At 41.7% G+C, this 23,884-nt stretch overlaps 1 protein-coding gene across 19 annotated transcripts in view; it reads right to left on the bottom strand.

Annotated features, from left to right (window-relative positions):
• NCOA2 (nuclear receptor coactivator 2) overlaps positions 1 to 23,884 on the bottom strand; it is a 281,080-nt gene that overhangs the window by 41,476 nt on the left and 215,720 nt on the right. For all 19 annotated transcript variants that reach the window (XM_048212570.2, XM_048212568.2, XM_057307897.1 and 16 more), the window contains 7 exons: positions 18,762 to 18,865; positions 14,732 to 14,909; positions 11,903 to 12,091; positions 8,441 to 8,542; positions 8,010 to 8,153; positions 4,314 to 4,461; positions 1,354 to 2,623 (listed from right to left, as the gene is read on the bottom strand). In XM_048212570.2, coding sequence (XP_048068527.1) covers positions 1,354 to 2,623; positions 4,314 to 4,461; positions 8,010 to 8,153; positions 8,441 to 8,542; positions 11,903 to 12,091; positions 14,732 to 14,909; positions 18,762 to 18,865 — 2,135 coding nt within the window. The remainder of the gene's footprint in view (positions 1 to 1,353; positions 2,624 to 4,313; positions 4,462 to 8,009; positions 8,154 to 8,440; positions 8,543 to 11,902; positions 12,092 to 14,731; positions 14,910 to 18,761; positions 18,866 to 23,884) is intronic.

Genomic DNA, 23,884 nt, shown 5'->3' on the forward strand with positions numbered 1-23,884 from the left:
CCCCCACTTACTGCTTCTACAGCATTACAGAAGAGCTGTATTGTCGAGCCCTGCACTAACCTCTAAGTTCCAGGGTTCATTATCAAAGATGATTATAGAATTAGGATGTTTCCCTGGTGAAGGGCATGGAGGTTTAAAAAATCATATCTGTCTTACAGGAATGGAGTGGCTGCCAAGACATCAAAGTGAAAGAAATGAAGGAAGCTAAGTGCTCAGAAGGGCAGACGGAGCCCGGCTCTAAGGGCGCGCTGGGCCTCAGCCTTCCCGATTGCTGCTTTCAGTCCTAGCCCTGCCCCTGGGCCAGGCTCCACTGACTCAGCAGTGTTCAAGACTATAGCAAGGGGGTGCTGCTCTCTTCTCTCCCCATCCACACCTAGTCCCCCAAGACAGTGACACATCAACTATCCGCTTGCAAAACAAATTTCAAGACAAATTAGTGAACCAGTTTAAGTAGAAAGGCCGATGCAGCTTCTTTACTTGTTAACCAATCATGACTTAAAAAGATCTGAAGTCCAGGGCTGTTCCCAGGGATTAGAGAGCGAGTTGATAATGCAGGGTGAAGTCTTGGATCATTAACCCAGCCTGTCACCCATCCCCAGGAAACATCTTATGCCAAACCATTATGTCAGAAATAACTCTTAAAAAAAAAAAAAATTCTTTAACATTAACCAGAAGGTTCGGTTGACGAGAAAGAGAGGTACGATGATCTTCATTGGGTTTGAAAACCAAACGCTGATCTTAAAGAGAGAGAAAGGTAAATGGGAACTAATTTAATGAAGTCTATCCTGACAAAGCCAGTTTCAAGGAAGTGATTATCAATTTAGGCATCTTCTATTAACAGGGTCAGCAAACTACAGCTGGCCTGTGGGCTGAATCCTGCCCGCCACCTGTTTTCCTATGGCCCCTAAGCTAAGAATGGATTGACATTTTTTAATAATTGGAAAAAAAAAAAAAAAGCATTTTGTGACACACGAAAACTGTACAGAATCCAAATATCAGTGTCTGTCAGTAAAGTTTTATTAGAACACAGCGCTCTCATCTGTTTGCACAGTGTCTGTGGCTGTTTTTGCACCACAGTGACACAGACTGGATGGTCTGCAGGGCCTAAAATACTTACCACTTGGCCCTTTACAAAAAAGGTCAGCCTACCCTGGGTCGCTGACAATGTCAATCGCTGCTAGACAGGAGTTTCTGGAACAGGGAGCTTCAGTGAGAATTAACTCTGTCTCCGAGTAACAAAAACAGAGGAGGAGGCTTATTTTTATCCCATCACCTGAGGCCTCCAAGTGCCCCTGTGAAAATCCCTGATGGATACGGCTTAGTACACCTGAGAGAACACATTGCACAACTTACCTGCTCACTAGGCTCAAAGCTCATCTCCTCCTTCTCAGTTTTCATAGCTATTAATTTTGTGTTACTGGCAGGGTCTGTCTTACTGTCCAGTCGCTCAAGTTTGGGGGTTATTTCTGGTAAACCAATATCTTTAGTATCATCTTTATCTAGCAAGTAGCGAAGTAGTGCATTCTCTTTCTTCTTGGGGCTCACGGGCTCCTGTTTAATAGTCACTTCTGAGCCGGGAGCTGTGCTGTTGGCCTCCTGGCTCAGCTCTTTGCCTGTGGCTTCTGCTGTTAACTTGGCCAAGTCCACAGGGGAGCTGCTGTCCTGCAGGAGTCTGTGCAAAATCTTATGCTTCTCCTTGAGCGAGGTTCCGTGGGTCGAGCCAGAACCAGGCAGGCTCGCTGTGGAGTCCTTGTTTGTGTCCGACAGGGAGCTGGACAAGGGCGAAGGCTCCATCTGGTCAGATTTGGTGGTCAACAGCTGGAGGAGTTTGGTCTGTCCTTTGCTGTCATGCAGCCGATTCTGTCCATCAGCTCTCTCAGCGCTCACAGCCTGGGGCATGTTGGAATCGTTCGTTTCCTTTTGCTCTCCGGGATGGCAGCTGCTCTCTGCTTGACCAGTTGTACCTTCAGATGGCTCCCCATAAAGTCCAAAACAGTCTTTGGAGTCTAAGCTTCCCATCTTGCTGAGTGGGGGAGGATTCATATTAACGGGGGAGTTTTGCAAATTGCCCATTTTTAGGTCTGGTGAAGCCAACGACGACCCCAGTGAGACCCCGTGCCCCTCGCTGAGGGCCTGAAGTGCGTTGAGGGAACTGTTGGTGTAGCTATGGCTATTTCCTGTGCTGCTGCAAACTCCTACAGGGGAATGCAAGCTTCCTGCAGGGGAAAACTGACTGGGTGGGATTCGAGGGCTGCCGGCCACTCCGGGGCTCATGCGATGCCGCGGTGAAAGCATGGAGTTGGGCTGTCCCGGGTTCATGCCAGGGCTGCTCTGTGAGGGACTGTTCATTTTGAGTGCATAGTTACTACCCTGAGGAGTGGTTGCCTGCATGCTCGACACATGGTTCATTCCCCCGGAACCACCAAACCTGCCCATGGGCATGCCCATCTGTTCCTTCGGGCCATTGATGGGAAAATTTATATTGCTACCGAGGGTCATGTCCTGACCTGGGTTCCCACTGCACATGGCCTGATGGGCAGGGCTGCTAGAGCTAATTGGATTCAATGGCTTCCCCATCGCTTGTCCAGTCAGATCCGGATTCATTACACACACATTCTGCTCTCTGCACGATGAGGAAAGAAATATAAAAGGAAAAACATTTAGCAAATTGTTATTAATTTTAAAAAATGAGATGGCCTCTTTTCTTTAGAAGAACAGACTATATTTAAAGGACAGATAATACTTGGATGAAACAATCCGCAATTATGGACAAGACTGAACACGCGTAATTTTGGACCAAGAGGGATGTTTTTCAGTCAACTCATTAAGACGTCTGCGGTTTTACAGAGGAGGTGTCTTTAAATGTGATGATACTGTATTGAAATTGTAGTTACAAGACAAGACATTAGAGGGGTTCCAATTACACAATATTATCTTTCTTGTTACATGGTATATTATCATGAATAACTGAGAGCTTGCACCATCTTAAAGGAAGGACCCTAACAAGGAGAGCTGTCTTCAATTGTTTGCCAGATTACAATTCCTAACAAGAGACACATCTGTAAGCCCAGGGAGCTCTGAGGTTTACCACTTGGCTCAAGATGGACAGCAAATTTAGGGGGGAGAGGGGGAAACTCGCCCCTAACTGCAAGTTCTAGAGCCAGTAAAGTTATCAAAAATATTTAGAATTAGATCACCTTGTCTAACAGATCCCCTTGCAGGTCAAAGCTAGAGTTTCCAACACAGACAACATGGGACAGAACTTCAGAGTGACCTTGCTCTGTGATCTTATTCCCCAACGCCCAGACAACTCCAATCCACTCCCTTACTGGTGACTAAAAGCAGGTTTTCTGGGCTAGATGAGTTTCCAAGCCCTATGAGCTTTAATTTACAGCCTTGGCAGTCACTTGTGAGTTGCCACATGTGTTCACAAATCCAAACAAAACAGGTTTCACAAACTGTTAAACATCAGCTTTCACTTAGGGGGGTGAAATTTGGCACATCTGTAATCACTTTCAAATTGTTTCAGTTTGAGGTCAGATTTATTAACAGTTGGCAAACAGGGCTGCCTGATTTTTTTATTCCTAAATCAGAAAGTATATAACCGAGAAATGTAATAAAAGGGGACTCTTTAACCAGAGCAACTTTATATATTTTCTGATAGTAGCTCGTAAAGTTTTATATAGCACATACATAAATATTTATATAACTCGAAATGTAATCATTTTCCTAAGTTTGTGCTCTACAACAGTATAGTTTATGACATTTATGTTAAAATCAACATTCAATTTTCTGTACTGTCATTTTTTAATGGAAATGTTTATTACCTTTCAATTGAAAGGCTAATGTCAAGAAGTTAATTTAAACCTGAGGGGGGAAAAAAATCTAAAATATTCCCTTTAAGTATATATATTTGGGAGGTTCAGATTTCCACACACAGGAGCAGAAGTCCCGCTGGTGGCTTCACTAATTCTGCACCACGTGTGTCACCACTGGGAATGGACCAACTTCCCTTCCCCGATGTGACAGGTGGTCCCACTGGAGCAAAGGGAGTGCTCGCCTGTGTTCTTCCAGCTGGGTTTCTAAAATTCACTAGTATTAAGGCGCAAATTCAAAGTAGAGCCCTACTTTGCCAGTATCCTAAGTTGTCTTCTAGCCAAAAGTTAATAGCAACTTAAATTTGTATTTTACCTGCCTGGGGCTGATGAACAAAAATGTCTAACAAGGCTGAAAAGCTCTAGGGGGATCTGTTGCTTTGTACCATTTCCTCTTGATTTGGGGAAGGGAAAATGATTTCTTATAACGAGGATTACCTGTGAAGCATATGTAACGATATTACAAGCTGAGGTTCATTAGTAGTCTGAGAACGGATGAGTTTGCTCTTCGTTTGTGCAGCAACAAGAGTGCCATCGGACAAGGAAAAACGATAGATTTGACTGAACGCCAGTCCTTGTCTCAGCACTGTAGGCAAGCAAACAGAATGCGTGTTTAGGAAAAAAAAAAAAATCAGAGAGTGGGGGCGGGATAAGACATAATAGTAATAAACTTCATTTTCATATTTTCCTACCAGCAATGTTAACAAGAGTTGTAAGTACTATTTCATGACATTGAAACATTTTAGCATTTAAAAAGCACATTTATTTTTTACTCAAAATACGAATAAATTGAATGTATTTTTTTTTTTTTAATAAGGCTTGGACCCGCGAACTACGTTCTTTTTAAAATCTTTCGAACCATGGTGAAAAAGAGTGTAAACCATTTATTCGCGCAAAACTAGCTTTACAATGATTTGTTTAAAATACCAGAAAATAATACAATGCATAAACATGATACCTTTAAATTATACAATTTGCCTTTAATTTCCTTTTAAACTAATAAAAACATTACAGTAAAATGTATGACATTAGATATATTCTCCAACTATTCATCTTGAGGTTATTACTGTTCATCATCCCCTAATACTATCCTCCATTCTGTTTCTCAGTGTGTAAGAAGTATTATTTCTGTGGATAGGACAACAGGAAGTAAAAGATAAACAGTTAGAAAAATCTTTCCAGAAGAGAAAAAGGCTAAACAGAAAACTGAAACGATAAAAGTATAATTGGTTTAATTTCTGGATAAAGAATCTGATGTTTCCATTTTCAAGACAGGAGTCTTGAAATGTAACAAATCAACGAGATTAAAATAATTTCTCTTAAAATTTCAGATTTATCTTTTGAAACAACTATATTTTAAAGCTGTCAAATACTGCCTATTAAAAAAAGAACATTATTTTTAAAAAGAACATTTTGATTCAGAAAAAAAGTAGCCATATAATGTAGTTACCCTCTTAAACCATTTTAAGAAGACTACCATGTTTTTATCACATAATCCTCTACACAAATATTGTCAGTTGAATAGTTAGCCCCACGAATAGCCAGCTAGAGCACATTCACGATTCCACAAAACTGCCACAGTGTGAGTGAATGAGGGAGTCACTGACACACAATATAGATTCTGGTTTTTCTTGGTAAAAGTTCACTGTGAACAATTTCCCTCAGGAAAGCCCCTCTACAGTTTCAGTTACGTGTAGTATTTAGGTATTTCTGCCATCAACTGTTGCCTGAAGGTACTCAGAAGTGGCAGTCCTGGAAATGAATTACTGTACGTATGTGTATCTTGCTTTGCACAATGAGTAGGTTCCTACAAGGCAGAATAAATTCAGTATTTATAATGGGACTCCTATTTTGAATAGCTTACAATTTTGGAATTTCATCTGGGATCACTTAGGATTTTCTATTTCCATTCAGTCTACGTCAAACATCTCTACTTAATTAGATATGTTTAAGCTTGCACCTGATTCATTTAGGAAGCTCTTCCATTTAAACACAAACTCTCAGATTTTTACTCAGTGTGACTGATTACCTTCGATCTTACCTACTTCAGACGTTTGGATGCAGGATATTTCGTACATTTGGTAGTTTCCCTTCAGTGGTTCCCGCCTTTTTAAGCCTACCACAGTGCCTCGTACATTTCTATAAACCCTTTTATAAGGAATCAGGAAGCCACAGAATTGAGTGTAGGGCACTGCTGCTCACGGCTCAAGGACACTGAACGTGTTTGCTCATGGTGATTTCTTTTTCATATTTCTTATTCTTACTATTTTTTATTTTTTTAAAGAATTTTTATTTATTTGAGTGAGAGAGAGGGCGCAAGTGTTGAGGGGGGGGGAGAGGGAGGGAGAGGGAGAAGCAACTCCTCACTGAGCTTGGGGCTTGATCCCACAACCCTGAGATCATGACCTGAGTCAAATGCTTAATCGACTGAGACACCCAGGTGCCCCTGTTGTTACTATTTTTTTTTTTTGAAAGATTTGAGAGAGAGAGAAAGAGAGAGAGAGAGAGATGGAGGGAGGTGGGGAAGGGCAGAGGGAGAGGGAGAGAGAATCTGAAGTAGGCTCCATGCCCCAGCACGGCACGGGTCCGGCTCGGGGCTCAATATCATGACCCCGAGATCAAGATCATGAGCCGAAATCAAGAGTCGGAGGCTTAACCAACTGAACCACCCAGGCACCCCCACTGTTATTATTTTTTAAATGTTAAACCAGATCTAGTGAAACAGTAGGTTAAACACTGATTTCTGCCAAATATAGAATCTTTACTTCCTCTGATTCTTTCCAACATAAAGAAAAATGCTGAAAGGCACAAATTGCTAGATTATGTACTTACTTCTAAGAAGGATAGATAAGATGAAAAAGAGGAATAAGATGAGGAAAAAAAAAAGGGGTTGGGAAGAGAGGTCATCTACTACGATTTGTACTTTTTCCCAAGCGATCCTAAAGCACAGAGGTTAAGCATATAAACACTGCCAGTAAAATGCGAAGGTCCCAGATGCACAGTAAATGGAAGATGACAAACTAAAACTCTGTTTTCAATGAGGAGTTAGGACTTTTTTCTGCCAAAATGCAGACAATTTGCCAAACCGAGTTACAAGGCACCCTCTGCTGGCCCCCACCCGTCACAGGCACTGAGGCCCCTCCCTGGCGCATCCAGGCCTCCTATCCAGGTGCACGCTGCCAGGACGGACAGCATCCGTGAGAGGAGGACCACAAAGCCAGGAGAAGAAGACATGTCTCCCTCCCCCACTTAGTTCTTAATAAGTGCTAAGGAAAGGCAGTTTTTCTTTGTTCTCACCAATATGACAAAAAACCAGAACGCACTTGAGGAAATGTGATTCTGTGCAAAGAACTCTAGGAGCAGCACAGCAGAGGGACGGCCAAGATGCGCTCCGATTAAACTCCAGGGCTGGCAAGCCAGTCATTTCACCTGCTTCAGCCTCCCCATCTATAGCTTGAGTCCTAACACCTACCTCACAGATGTGCTGAGGATCAACAAGATACTGTAAAGAAGGAAGATGCTGGACAAAGACCAGGTGTTCAGTAAGGGCTGCTATTATTACTGACATAGGACTTCGAAGTCCTGGTTTAGTCCTAGCTGTCTTGTTAATTAACTGTCAGTCAAGCTGTCCAGTGACCGCAGACAAGTCACGTCATTTCTTTGGGCCTTCTAGAAACAGGCTTCAGTGGTCATCATCTGGAAGGAGGCCTCAGGATCCCACTGTTACCTCTACTAGGAATTCAGCTCTCTTGCAAATTTCATTTCATTCTATTTCCAGATTTTCTTTATGGTTCAGAGATTTCTTTTGATATTAAATGGCACCTTATTTTGTAGTCTTATATATACAGAAGGCTTAGGATCAGAGAAAATGACCTCTTTCCCTTCCCTTTCTTCTGTTTTCATGAAATTATCTCCTATTTATCTTATTCTTCTGTCCTACAGGTTCTATGAAATTTTCCTTTAGATGGCGACATTTTCTGGGCCAGCCGATGCAACTATGTATGAACACAACAAGTCAACAGCTCCAAGTTTCCTGAGGTGAACTTCAGGATCACGGTTTCAGAGAAAGCTCCCACAGGAAGCAGTAAGACAGCAATATCAACTTCAAGAGAAATACCACGTGGAGTTACTTACCTTCATGATGATGCCTCTTGGCGTAGGACACGGACTCCCCTTCGTGCTGTGCGTGGAACTTCTGAATGCACCTTCTCACCAGGTCCTCCCAGCCCGGCTTCATGGCTGCCCTCATGGTGCTAGTATCCAGCGAAGTGATCTTGCCTAGTAAGTAACAGCAAGCATTACACCTACACACTCATCTATTATTTATGGACGTGATTAACAGTTTAAAAGATAAAAATTTATTTAGAATAGGTAGCGCAAGGACACGGGCCAAAAGGGCAGACAGTGAAAAGAAGTGTCCCTCCCTCTCCTTCCTGCAGCTCTAGGGCGCTTCTCTGCCCTAGCACTCGTCACTATCCCCAGCTTCTTCGCAGTCTTCTAAGCACAGTCCTTGCCTTACAAATATGTAGGTATTCTCAAATGATTTCTTTGGAAAGAAAATGTACCTTGGAGATCCTGGCGCGTGGTAAAACTTTCTGATGAGGGAAGAACTGGTCTTTCCTTCATAGGAACTCTTCTTGCCACACAAATCAAGCAGGACTGCAAATCTTCAATCACATACATTTATGGTTACCATAGGCGGCTTTTTCAGCGGTTCACACAAACTCAAATGTATTTGTGACAACACGACCTTGTCAATCAGTGCCAGGAGGGAATGACAACATACCAGATGCCTCTGCTTCTCACCGGCTCCACTGCCTCCCCGCCCGAGTGGGAAGCAGCTGGGGGACAGGGCTGGGTGTGCTGTGTAGGACGAGCTGGGGGAGGCTGGGCGAACCTGCTGGGGCCACACGAGACTCTCGCTGCACAAGTCCACCCACCAGAGCAGCTTCGCCATCTGAAACTGCCTCCCTGGGGACGGTGGGGGAGCAAGTAATGCCTTCTTATTCGATGGCCAATAGTGACAACCAGCTGAATTCAACATCAAGTGCACAAATGATGAACACTAAAATCCAATACTCGGCTCTGTCGAGGGGCTGCTGCTTGAGTTTTGGGTGCACTACGCTCCAGGAACACCAGATAACTGTCTACCCAACTACGTAAGGAGCCCTAGAAGGGCAATATGCAATTTAAAACGAAGAAAGCAACTGAGTCTAGAGGTGAATTCGGAGAACAAATCTTGGAGAGTGTAGCATGTGCCAGAGCCCCTGCATGACGGATTAGAATCTCAGCCCTGGCGAGTTTCTCAGAGCCAATGCGAAGCCTTTATTCCTTACCCACTTCGACTGTTTTATTCATCCATGTTCACTTCTAGAGAACAGGGAAATGTTTTATTTATCTTTGTAACATGCAGAGCACATTGTGTAGCTTTTTCAATTTCAAAAATGCTGGGAAAAAAATGTTAAAAAAACAGTCTTCATATCTTATGTCACTGATTGATGATTGTTCAAGTCTGGGAAAGAGTTTCTTTAAATATATCCAGTAATAGTGGGTATCCCAAATTTAAATGTAATCCTCATTCTCAGCATAACAAAAAGCTAAATTTCTGAGCACTTACTATGAGGAAGACATCTTTTTTAGCTGCTATGGAGGGAGGCTACCAATTCATTCAGTCCTTGGGACACCTCTATGGGGCAGGTACTGGTGTTATCTCCACTTAACACAGGAGGAAACCACAGCACAGAGTTTCAGTAAGTTGCCCAACACCATGCAGAGCTGGGGAAGCCAGGATTTGAGCCTGAGCACACTATGGCTCAGAAACCCCACTCTCCTGCCATACTGTGTCAACATCTAGAACCAGACTTTAAATGTACAAAAATGTTTAAATATACAGCACAAAACCACAAATTAGATCAGCTATATCTTTTTTATTCCACTTTAGAACAGTATCCTAGATGGGTGAATTGGCAGCACTTAGTGTGTTGCATAAAAAGAGAAGAAATCCCTCAACATTGCATACTTACGTAAAACTTAATTTTGAAAAATTATGTCATCTATGGGAGCTCCATTACTTTTCAATAAAATTTACAGATTACTTCATTTTTTTTAAAAAGGATGAATTACAGATCTTCTTCAACTTACAATGGGGTCATGTCTTGATAAACCTATTTTTTTAAAGATTTATTTATTTATTTGGGAGAGAGCAGAAGCAGGGGAAGGGGCAGAGGGAGAAGGAGACAAGCAGACTCCTCACTGAGTGTGGAGTGTGACATGGGGCTTGATCCCAGGATCCCGAGATCATGACCCGTGCTGAAGTCAGGAGTCAGACACTCAACCAGCTGAGCCACCCAGGCACCCCCCACCCCTGGATAAACCTATTTTAAGATGAAAATATTGTAAGGTGAAAACGCATTTAATACACCTATCCCACCAAACATCGTAACTTAGCCAAGCCTACCTTCAATGCGCTTGAACATACTAGTCTACAGTTGAGCAACATCATCTCACACAGAGACTGTGTTTTAAAAAAGTGCTGACCATCTCATGTAATTTACTAAATACTGCAGTGAAAGTGAACAACAGAATGGATGCATGGGTACAGAATGGTTCTAAGTGTATCGGTTGTTCATCCTTGGATCGCACGGCTGACTGGGAGCTGTGGCTCACTGTCACTGCCCAGCATCCTGAGAGAAGACTGTAGGCATATCGCTAGCCCAGGAAAAGATCCAAAATAAAAAATTCAAAGTATGGTGTATACTGACTGTGTATGGCTTTCGCAGACTCGTAATGTCAAAAAAAAAAAGCAAGTCAAACCATTGTTAAGCTGGGGACATTCTGGAGTATTTAGTGCCAAACATGGTTCAGGCCTATTCCTTTAATCCTTACTACATTCTGCTACTGGGATTGTTGACTTCACTTGATAAGAGAAGAGAGTAAACTGATGCTCAGAGAGGTCAAAAAACTCGCCCAAAGCCAGAGCTGGTAAGTGGCTGAATTAGGAGCTGGCGTGTCTGACGATAAAGCCCAGGAGACTCTCATCCGCCAGTGCTCCTCTGCGCTTTCTCTTCTACTCCGCCTGCAGAATGCACTCCTCAGCACTGCCTCGTAGGAAGAGTGACACTCAATGGCACGGAATGGCTTGCTTGGAGGGCACAGCGGTGGACACTACAGCAGCAGCTCTTTAAGGGGAAGGGCCTGCGAACTTAAGAGCCTGAAATCCTCTCCATCACTCACTCCCATCTCCACCCTCTCTTATGTATCATTCTGTTACACCATATTCTGGACCCTGCATCCGTGGATATACGGAATCCATTAACCCTCGGGAAGTATACGAAAGACATTGTTTGTACTTATGCATTTTTCTAGGTCTGTGGCTTGTGGCTTGCAGTAGACATTCAGAGGAGCCTTGGATCCCTGGGAAGCTTAACCACTAACAGAGCTTCTCCAGTAGGGTAGCCACTAGTGCCTGTGTACATGTAAACTTAATCAAATAGAAAATCCAGTCCCCCATTTGCAGTATTGAAATTTCAAGTGCTCAAAAGCCACACGCACCAGTGGGGCCTGCACTGGACATGGATGACATATAATACTGCCATCACTGCAGAACATTCTACTGGACAGTGCTATTTTGAAGACTTAAAATTGAACTTATGGGACGCCTGGGTGGCTCAGTCAGTTGGGTGGCTCTGCTTTCAGCTCAGCTTGGGTCATGATCCCAGGGTCCTGCGATCGAGTCCCGCAGCGAGACCCGAATCGGGCTCCTTGCTCAGCGGGAAGCCTATTTCTCCCTCTGCCTGCCCCTTCCCCCTGCTTGTGCTCTCTCTCTTTCTCTCTGACAAATAAATAAAATCTTTAAAATTGAATTTATCCCCAAAATTAAGTAGGTTAGAAAGAATGAAGAAACCGCTTCTAAATTTTTCTAAATTTTCCTTTGTGCGGCCACTCATTTTCGATAATTAAGAATGAAGAAAGTAGCAGAAGAATAAATACACAGATACATCTAGAACAGCCTACAGATGTTGCCCTACCTTCTCCTTCTTCTTTGATGGACTTTGGTTGAGAGACAGCAAAGCACTGCATAGTTTCATATTTCTGGTGTGCTTCCTGGTTATCGTGACCTTCCTCTTCTGACTCAGGTAAAGGCTTTACCAGCATCCGACAGTTGAAGGTATGGCTGTTCCGTCTAGGAGGCTCGCCAGACCAGGATCCCCCATTCACTGAGGGAGGCAAAAGCAATCCAACAATTACAAAGAAACCGGTTTATCAAAATGATGCTAATGTTCTAACAATTTGGGAAAATGCTTGGGATTTTCAAAATAACTTCCATATCTCTTACTCTTCACCCTGACTCCTTCCCTTCAAGTTCAGGCCTTGTTAATTATTATTAGAACACTGTTCTTCATTTTTGGGTTTTCCTTACTCTGGTTTCTTGGAAATTAGGTCAACCTTAGATGTGTTACCCCCTACTCAAAAATCTGGAACTGGCACCAACTGCAGCATGCACTAAGTTCTCTAAAAGGATTTGGACTTGATGTCGTCAGGGACACGAAGGCTATCCGAAGTGAAGAATCGAATGTCACTAACCAGCCCCACCTTATCCATCTAACCAGATCTTCCACACAGGCCGGCCGGCACAAGCCTCCCCCACCATCCTCCACACCTGGTCCCACACGGACACCGGTGCTCCTGCCACCTTATCTCAAGTGTCCGGCTGCCGCTACCCCTCCCAGCCCAATGTACCCTGCTCTGAGGCTAAGATCCCCACACTGCCTCCTCTCCCAGATCTTTCTTTTGTAGAATTTTACAGAAACGTTGGTGTGTATTCTGTAACCTGGCTGTTGTTGAATTACTCTATTTTGTTTCAGGCACATTTCCTCAATTAGGCTGAAAAATCCCTGCAGAGGCACTGCTAATGTCATTTATTTCTTATCAAGTGAAAGGGTACTTCACATGTCTTCTACTTCAGTGTTGTGATACTTAGAAATGTATGTACGTATTCAAGAAAGAGAGAATGACACAGAGGAAAGACATTTTTTGGGGGAAATGCATTAGAGAAATCAAGGGAAATAAATCAAAGAGTGACTGATTTGGAGACTGTAAGGGTGTTTATGGGTCACCAGATCCACTTTCTCACTCTACAGATGAGAAAACTGACGAGAAAGATGTTCAGCTACCGGAAGAGCTGGCATCAGAACCAATCCTAATCCTCATTTTGGTATTCTTTTCTTTACGTTTTATCTAAAAAGCATTACGACCAGTAGGACAATGAAAGAGGGGATCGAAAAAAGGGCCAGTGATAAGATAAGCAAACACACTCTCAAAGCTCACTAGTGGGAAAATACTTAAAAGGACATCTAGGGGTTCTGGTGAATGCAATGCTAAGCCCATAGCCACTGGGCTGCAAAAGGAATAAAAAAGAAAACACACCCTGGAAAGAACAAAGGAAATATCAAGTTAACTGCAAGAAACTGTTCTAGCATTACAAAAGGAACCATAGCTAGCTTTATATGTCTGTGCAGGCATTTGGGAAGTTTCTTCCACCATCAGTATTCTTAAAAGCTTATTTACATAATGGATACTACATAGAAAAATCGAAGAAGAAAGAAAAAAAGAGTTCTTATTAACTCAGGTTAATAAGTAATTTTAAAATATAAAAAAAGTACAGTATAAAGTCAGGAAAAGAGCTCTTTAGACAAGTGAATTAATAATAGTGAATTAATAAGTATAGGTCCTTTGAGGAAGTCATCAAATTACTGAAGAGATTTGAAATATTAGTTACTTGAAATAAGAAATCCCATTTTCTTGTTCATTTACTAGAGAATATAATAAAAGAACCTCACATGAATATTCATATGTTTTGTATTACTGTTGCAGTCACTTTGAACAAAGGATTATCATACCAAGGAAAAGCTAGCCATCGTGGAATTTAAAGAGGGCCTTCTTCTATTTACTGTGGTAACAATAAGACCAGCTAATATAAACCATTTGAAAAAAAAAAAAAGAACAGAAATACTTGCTAACTCAGGACTTGACCTTATTCTGTACTAAAATATGCACTTCCTTTTATCTGTGAAGATGTTCTTAACATCATCAGTCTAAGTGAGAATATTAAAAAAAGAATCACTTAGTAAGTGGGAATGGCAATACTCTGGGGCAGCAAGTAAGGGGGGGGCCCATGCTATGAACCACCCACTTTAAAATCTGGCCCTCAATACTGCCGGACACTTTGGGACAGCATCTTCAGAGTGAGAGGAAGTCAGGAGTGTGAAACAGGGAGAGCGGGTAAGGAGGCAGTGACTGGGAAATGAGAGAGCCCATTCAGGGCTGCCAGGCTGACAGCATCTGACCCTCTATATGTCACTCGTTCCTTAACATCGTTGCTTCAGAATACTGTATGCGTCCACATACATACTCTCTTCACGAGGAGCCCTCAAAATTGTGCTTTTCTGAGGTCATATCTCAAACCTCTCATGACCTTCCACTTCTTAGAGTCATAGAGAAAAAGCACAAACCAGAGTCGACTGGCACTGGACAGAGTAGGAGGGAGTCTGGCACCCTCTTAAAAAACAACAAAACAAACCCCATGAAGACAATTGCCACGGGAGCCTTCACCCTCTGAATTACTTTCATGTACTTTAAATACAGGATCAAAACAATCGTTCATTCAAGATCACTATCTGCAGATGTCCTCTTCTCCATGACTTTTAAGCTTAAATATTTAATAGAAGCCTCTCTAAAAAACCACCCAGCAGTTACTCTTATCCCCAGTTGACACAACACCCAGTTCTATGTGACCCCCTCCAACCAAGACAATGTGTGCATGGGGGAGGGGGGAGACCCAGCAGACAATCATTTACCTATAGACTTTGGCAGCAGGTTTTTGACAAATTCAGTGTGGTCCCCAACATGCAGGATGCTATATACACTTTTGTTCATCAGCTCTTCTTGGTTATACCTTAGGTACTGTGTCACATTCTCTGAAACAAATACAACGTTGCCTTCCAGGTTCACTACAAAGAAGAACCCATCAAGGGCCTAAGGGAAAAGGCACAAACTGTGTTAGAAAGGACACAAGAGAAAATCATATGCAGTTGTTAAGGAGGGATGATCCCTTTAAGGGAAAGGTGTAATTCACACGTGGATAGAAAAGAGATCCCCCCCCCCCATTTTGGGGAATAATTAGCACACTTTCTTGTGGTGAAATTATTCCATCTTAGTAAGTAGGAGAGAGCCTAGATCAGGGTTTCTTGTTGCAAACTAAATGATAAATACTCTGTTATTTTACCAGGAGATAATTACTGCCACGTAAGTGCAGGCATTTATCTGTATTTTCCAAATTATATTGATGGACTGGATCCACCCAGCCAAGAACAAGGTTTATGTGACCAACCCCAGCACAAAGTAATTATGTTCTACAGTTTCTCATGTAACACAATGGGAGGAAAGGGTCGTCGATAATTTTCCTTCAGTTTAAGGATTAACCCCCCCCTCCCAAACTTTGCTACCTTTAAAGCTGCCAGGGTTTAAACGAAAGGAATTGCAGATGTTCTCAAACATCAATCCTTTATTGTTTGGGGAAAGGGTCTGGGAATAAGTATCTCTCTGATAATGGCAATGGGGACCGCATGCTGATATGTGACCAGTACAGTCTGAGGACTGGAAGGGGACTCGAGGTTTTTTGGTTTTTGACAGTGAGAACTGGAAAGTTAACTAGTTGTGCCCTTCTCTATTACTTGTTCTCCAGGTCATGGAGATGCAGGTCCCCAGCCACCTAGATAACATTAGCATTCTCCTGCAGTGTGGCTTGGCCTCACTTCTCCTCTCTGTCACTGAATCTAGATTAGGGAAGGACAGAAAGACTCCAGGATCATTTTAGGAAATGAAGATAATGAGAATAACTACTGTGCATGTTTACTGTGCCTAAACACATTGTATCATCTGAATATTTACAACTCTGGAAGGAATGTTTTACCTTCTGCAATTAACAGAGGAGGAAGAAATGGAGGCTCTAAGACGTGAGGTGATTTGCATAAGCTTTTGCAACTCAGTCAGTGGCAGAGCTGGAATTTGAATCCAGGTGGACTCAGAAGCTCAGGCCTGCGATCACCCTGCGGCAGGGTGTTCTACTTCGGTATTTACCCCAGTCTCTTCCTGTCATGTTCACCTTGGTGATGTCAAAGTTGAGAGTTCAGGGAGTTTCTCTTAGGGACTCCTCCTTTCCCTTTTTGATCTGTGCTTGTCAGAGTCCTGTTTTATAGATTAGGTGAGCGATCAAGACTACAGGAGGCTTGATATTGATCAGGCATATCTCGAAACAGGGCCACCCGGTCTACCCAGTTTGTGTCACACAGTTTCCCCATGCTATGTATTTACTATTTTTAACATGAATGTTACATGTACATATTGATATAACAATGTGTATAGATGGGGCAGGAAGTGTTTACTTTTATCCTAGTTTGCTTTTTCCTTCAGTTATTATTTAACAGGCTCCTATTTTGTGAGCTTTCTTTGAATATATTCCATCTTTAATTCTATTTTCATCACAAAACTAAGTGCTCTCTCAAATTAGAAATGACCATAAGGCATCAGTGAAAAGCTCTTTAAAAAAATAACACCATTCAGTTTTAAGTTTTTCTTAAATATTCTGTCAGGTTTTACCAACGGCATAAACAATATGCAGGGTAAAGCAAGACTGTATGCAAATGGCCTTCCATAACAGGTTGGCATCAACCCCTGAAAACCTCGTGTAAGTGTATGCGAGTGTTTATGTCTGTGAAGGGGGAAGGAAGTAAGTCAGTTGATTAGTTACGTGCCACGTGTCCTTTTGAACTAACTGCTTTAGATATACATTCACAGGGATTTTCATAATTATATTACCTATAGTTCCCTTTTGAAAGTGCAAAGAGCCTCCCACTGCTTTGTACCATGATAAAAAGACTGATTTGTAGCACAGTATGACTGAAAGATGAACGTGTTTCATCTTATAAGACCATGTTTTTTTAAAGCACACTATGATATGCTCTGATGAAAAAAGCTGACATTTGGTTTTGTTGCCTAGCAACCACTATGCTATGATGTAAGCATGAGTGTGCATCTATGCCTAGGAACAGCTCAACAAGAACAAGTTTCCCTGTTGAAATTAGTCCATGTAAGCAGGGATAAAGACTTCAAACCTTAAGTCACTAGACTTGATCATTAGCTCTCTTACATATTCACCACTGAAGTCCTGCCACGCAAGTACTTGCTCAAGTCTGAATACACTGAATTCTCAGAAGACTATTTTTAAACAGTAAAAATGTTGGTTTGATTTTATGAGAGAAGGCCCACTGATATCCAGCAATCTGATTTCTATAATCAATGAACTTGTTCTCAGAGGGCTTGAATCATAAACTTGCGGTTACTCCAAATATTTGTTTTTAGAAACCTCAGAAATCTTTTCAGGAGTTCCCACCCTACTGTAATATTCCCCCATATAGGGAATCAATGCAGCTATCTGGCAATTTCCTCATAAGCTAATAATAATCTAATTATTTAGATTACCATAATTTTCAAATCAGTTTTATTTATAATTAAAAAATCTTTCATAGGAACATATCTACTTTCATCTAATTCTAAATAGTCCACCTTGTGAGAGTTTTCTTATCTGCTTCTAAGAACCAAGCAGGAAGAAGCACTCTGGCTTTCCTTGTTGACTCTGGAAAATCAGGTTAAGTGTGTTTTTGCTTCTTCCCTGAAAATTGAACTTGGATACTGTCAAGCTAGTGACTCAAGAGAAATAAGCAAGGAACAACGCGGGGTCATTTAAAGCCTTTTGGCTAGCAGGTCCAGCTCCAGGAATTTTGTCATTTCTAAATACAAAGACTGGGTCAGACGATTTTTAATTTTTTCTGTGGGTTCCCCCGCCGACCTTCCAAGTGTATGCTAAATTTTCACAGGATGAGATTTTCTAAAAATAAAAATCATCACATGCACCAACTAAAAAAAAAAGGGTCAATTATTGGTGATCTTTGCTTTAAAAATCCTACTTTCTCCTATATGTGCAGCTACTGGCACAAGTTAAGCGATTCTATGTGGCAATGCCGCCCAGCTTCCGGCCACGTGGTACTTTTCAATCTCCTATTATCATCGGCGGAGTAAATTATCCTGAGATCTGACATAATTTATGTCTCAGGGCTCCTCTGCTTCTTGTTATATATTCACCGACATTTTTTCCTTCATCTTCCCATAGCCTACATCTTGAATTTTAATTTTGGAATAGGTATAGCAAAGCGCTTGGTGTTTAATACTGTACTAGTTAATAAAATAGGAAAGCCAGACTTTACAAATTCTAGACATTAGTCCGGTCATAAAACTCCCAAAAGTTAATAAAGAACAGGGAGTTAAGACCAACCACTACACTTGGGATGCTTATCTTAAGAACTCTGCCTATTATTTCAGTTTTCATCTTTATGAGATAAACTAGTTTGAGACAGCATAAATAAAAAGCATAAACCTCCATTTGGTCCTTGAATTTTAACCTGCCTATATGGACATATGTCTATGGCATATACAAAATCTAAAAATTGGGGGAACATATCAAATAAAAATTATATTGCAGAATTTAATAGGACTTGTAGAATATGGTTTTCCAAAATGAATACTCACTCTGTCAATTTATATTGTAATCTAGCTCGTGTAATTCTCTCTTACTCCTGGGAAATATATATAGGCTGAAATCAGGAGCTAGGTGAATATGTCCTTACAAGCTCCAGATCAGCAGTACTTCAAGCCTTACGAGTGAAAATTAAATGTAGATTGTCCTGAAATTACATTTACCTGAAAATTAAACATAATGACGTGAAGACCAACAACAGGGTGGGGAACAGAACCAGAATGGGGCTACGCTACCTCAAGCATCATAGGCCCCAGCGCATCCTTGTCGATGACGCCCTGCCCGGTCGATGACACGTCTGACTTCTGCACTTCATCTACGTTGGCGGCTGCTGCTTTCTCTGCAACAAACAGAAGTGTGAGTTGAATGGCCGTGCTTTTTCAAGGACAGAATGACACAGAAACACTGTTATTGCAATGATTTTTAAAATCTCTAGTGGCATCAGTCAGACGCGGTGCTGAGAGTCAGCGTCCATCCCGACTGCCGCTGGACGGGAGACACTGCGGGAGGCAGGAACAGAACAGTACCTTTTCACCTCCAGAACCTGTGGCTCAGATCCCCTCGCAGGCAGCTGATAAAATGAGTTGAGTGGTTTCGTGCTAGTCCCCGACAAGCATTTTTTCTAGATTACAAAACTGCTACACGCTGTGGCACAATTAGTCTCTGCTCCGGGGACTGCACAAACTAGGGTAACGAAAGGTCTGTTGTTCAGAATTCAGCAGCATAATCAGAGATACGTTTGCACGTATCTGCAGAAGGAATAAGGAGTCGCAGCCTGCTCTGGCTGCCCCCAAGTGACACGCTCTACCAAGTGCCTTCTGGACTCTCGCACTGCTCCACCTCTTGTCATGTTCACACATAAGCAGCCTGAAAGATGTGCTCCCTATTTTGTGGAAGGTGCTTAACAACTTAAGGCAGAGAGAAGAGGCCCCCTATCACGCACCGAGAGGAGTTCATGGCTGCCCTTTTCTCCAGTACAGAGACACACAATACATGGTTCTGGATTACAATGCGTGAGGCAGCGCTCAGGCCTAGAGGGCCTGGGACAATGCTCCATCATGATAATTCTCAGAGAACAAATAGATGCGTGGTTATCAATATATATACAAACTCGTTATTTTAAGAACACCAAAAAAAGTTTAAAGCATAACAGATACATATCATCAACTTGCTAGAAAACAAGACAAAAACAATGTGCCAATTATTTATACCTGAATAAATTATATCCTTGTTTATACTGCATGTTACCATTGTAATTAAATGCAAATAAAGAAAACTGTAAATCAATTTAGTACTCAGGATCAACTTGCTTTCATGACCTTGGAAATTTTGCTGCTGTTGCTGCTGCTTCTTCTACTCTTTTTTTTTTTTTTTTTTTGGTAAAAAAGATTTTACAGAGTATTCTGAAATCTGCAAAGCGTAATCTGTCTCTGAGAACCTAGAACATAATTAGGAATTACGCAGGTCCTCCAAATCTTGCCACTGCCATGATGGAGTGCTTCCACATGTATATTCAGTGGAAAAGGGAAGATAACCTGTGTGAGTTCAAGTCTAAATCCAGCCACTCAGAAGTATGAGCCAAAGGAAGTCATTCCAACTTTTTAAGGCCTTACAGTACCCGCCTTCTGTACATCATGGACTGTGACAGGAATAAACTGGATGACAGGTAAAACACACTCTAAAAACTATAAGGTAGTTTACAAATGTAACGTACTACTAGCATATCTATGAGTGTGAGTTCTTCCTTAGGCAGTAGAGTTCCACATGTAGTCACTTCTTTGCAGAGCTTATCATAAGCAGACTGTCTCTGCTTTTTCAATTACTATATTCTTGGTTCACCTCCTTAGATCTAAACAATTGTGACCACCTATTAAAGAGATAGGAGTTAAGGCGCCTGGGTGGTTCAGTCGGTTGGGCATCCGACTCTTGATTTCAGCTCAGGCCGCGGTCTCAGGGTCGTGAGACGGAGCCCCACGTTGGGCTACTTGCTCAGCACAGAGTCTGCTTAGGATTTTCTCTCTCCCTCTGCCCCTCCCCACCCCTAAAATAAATAAATCAATCTTTAAAAGAGAAAGAGAGAGAGATATGACTTATCTGGTAGCCTTTACAACTCAATAGTGTGAGGATCTGTCAGTCTTTCGTTTTTTCTTGCTGCCTTCCCTAGCTCTTGATTGTTAGGTACCTTACCCCTTGGCTCTACCTGCAGGCTTGGTCTCCAGCCAGTTCCTTGGCCTCAACAGGGCAGGAATTATCTCAGGCTTTCCAGACCACTATTGCATATGACCTCCCTCTCCCAAGTCCATCCCCATTTTTCTAGAATATTTTCCATTGCCAAATATACCCCAAGTACATGCATACTGGGGCACAGACTTTTTTCTTTTCTTCACTGGTTCATTCTGTAAGGCCATAGATTTCTCTTCAGTTTCCACTCCCTTTCCTACCCCACCAGGCCAGGGACAGGACTGACCCCATCACCTGCTGTTTCATCTAATTCAGCAGCCTGGTCCTGTGGAGGTCCCAGCAGGCTTCGGGCCCAAGGATCCTGAGTTTCATTAATACTAAATCTTAAAACTCATAAAATAGATATTATATATTTATGTGGTCTTACTGTATTCTAATTCATTTTTGTCTTTGGTGTTGTGCCAGTGTGAGAGCGGTGCGTTAACAGCCTGCAGAAAGAGTACATCGCAGCCCTTCCTCTGACTCCTAACTGCTCGCGGGAGCACCTTGCTCCCATCAGGCACCTCTTTCAGTAGCAGCAGTGATTCTCAAATAGGAACGGTGTACATGAGAAGACAACCTCCCCAGAGAGGATCCATCAGAATCTGAAGACCAAAAAGGCTCTCTTTGGATGACATTCTGATACCTCTTCTAGGAAGGTATGCTGTCCCCTCCACTTCGTGCAGTGAGCATCACAGTCCGGGCAATAGTAGTGGATCCCCGATCAGAAGCTAAGTGTCATGAAGGGGGCACTGTGTCTGTACCCTCAATGGGCACTGTCCCTATTTCAGAGCAGGTTTTCACTAAGTACTTGGTGGCTAACAGACCAGATTCGCTTCGGGCACTTACTCCCAGATATGGAGGAGGCAACTGGAGGTGGGAGTGGGTGGAAAAAGGAATAGAGTCCCTGCTTTAGGCCTAATAGGCCTAACATTCTCGCCTTCATCATTCTGAAGACCTAAATTTTCCTAAATTCATCCTTTAATATTTTGTGGAATTTAAAAAACAATGTAAGAAAACCCAATCATGCAGGTTCCTAAACAATGATAAACTATCATGGTGGGGTGTCCTAACTATTCTAGCAACATGCTCAGACACTGAATTTTGAACTCTTACCGGAAAATAGGTAGAATGAGGATCATAACTGCATTGCATTTGATTCTAGAAATCTACAGATCAGATGAAATTTAGGATAAGGACCTAAAATTTAAAGGAGGAGAAAATTTGGATCTGACAAAACATGTGTTTGGATACAAATAATTATCCTCCTGAAAAACTATTTGTGATAGTACGACATGACATTTTTTTCTCTTTATCACATCCAACTGACAAATCTTTCAGAGGAGAAAAGCAGCTAATAGGAAGTCACAGGGAGTGAGTGGCCGCTGGGAGGAAATCACCCAGCAACAATGGGATCTGCTCTGCTCTCTCTCCATCTCTGTGTCTCGCGTCTCGCTATGCACGTGGTGCAAGCGGAGTGAATAATCCTTGTCAGCTGAGAGATTAAATCTAGCTGGGAGGCCAAAACAATTACAATCGAACTAAATGAGAGCAATTTAGGGATAATTGCAAGGAACTAACTTTAAGTTCAAAGAAGTGATAAAAATCGTTGGACATAGCTGAAAGTATTTCACGTACGCTGAGTTGGACTCTGCAGGGTAAGCAAGTGGACAGCAAAAGCAAAAGCCTAAGAAGGACACCAGTGGGAATGGACGTGTGGCATCTGGCCCCGAGAAAATGTCAGCTTGGCCTCTGAAAACCAATGCTAGGCTAAGGAACATTGGCAAAAAGTTCGTCTAAGCTGGAATTCTAGGAATCCCTGACTAAAAATCTAAACAACACAAATTTCATAAGATCAACTTGAAATTCTATTAGTGAAACATATGCTTTGAAAGAAAACTACATGAGTCTATCGATTATTTGCAAGAGAATGTTACAATATTTACACAATACTATTCATGTAATTAAGGGAATGGGAAATGTTCGCTATTCATAGAATAAATATGAAATAGAGACAAAGGATAAAGAATTTGGGGCTTTCCGTTCCTGTCCTCACTAAATGTTTGTATTAGATGCATTTCCAACTAATTTGTCATCGAATATTCAATTCTGTATTGAATTTGTGCTTTCATCATTTCTCAGTATTAAAGAGAACAAAATCAATAATATGAAATGATAGAAAACACTCAGAAGTATGGCTTTACCAATGTAATTGAAATCTAAATTAAACTGGCCATGAATTTATGTTTTTGGGTCCTTTTCATGAGGTAATTACTACTTCTGTTCAACGTTCAGCTGAGCCTTGAAATTAAATAGGAGGAAGGAAAGGACTCTAGTGAGAGATACATTATTACGATAACCGGACATACTGGTATCTTGATGGAGCCCTTCAGTAATTAGTATGCTATTTTTAAGGGCCAGATATAAATAAGCTTAAATCCTAAGATATATTTATACCTCTGTAAGTACAGCATTACTATACTAAAACACACTATTAAATATTTTTAAATTAGGCAGTTTTCTCAGTGGTCACAAATTATATTTACTTTTCTATATTTCGCATCCATTAGCCATAAAAATATATTCTGTTACAAAAATATCCTTCAGTAAACTCAAGAGTAGAAAGATGTCCCAGAGTTTCGTATGGTCAAAACCTTATGAAATCTCATTATTACAGATGGAACTCTTAAATCAGAAAAGGAGATGATAAAATTTAATTTTCAGAGCCTACAAAAAGATTTCTCCTTCATGCCTTGACTTCTATTTCTTTCTCCTGCACTGTCAGCATTAAATTCTCCTTTTTAGATAAAGAATATGGCCTAAGAGAGTAACAATGAAAATAACAACTCTCTCCCTTTCTTCCCCACTCCCCCCAAAGATAAAAATATCATAAAACAGCTATGATCTTTTTAATAGCACAGTTTTACAAATGCAAAGCCCTGATGAGAGACTGCCCAAGGATGCCTCTGTAATCTTTCTCTGAGTGTTCCTTCCCTCCCGGGTGGCTGCTCCGAGAGCAATCCCGTCCGGTTCCTTCCTCCATTTGCCTGCACTCCAGAAATCCAATACCAATTAATTAGATTTCCAGTTTCAAAGCAAAGAACAAAACCCCATCTCTTCAGGGACCGTGTTAAGATGA

The sequence above is a fragment of the Ursus arctos genome, unplaced genomic scaffold (genome assembly GCF_023065955.2).
Source record: "Ursus arctos isolate Adak ecotype North America unplaced genomic scaffold, UrsArc2.0 scaffold_6, whole genome shotgun sequence".
NCBI lineage: Eukaryota > Metazoa > Chordata > Mammalia > Carnivora > Ursidae > Ursus > Ursus arctos.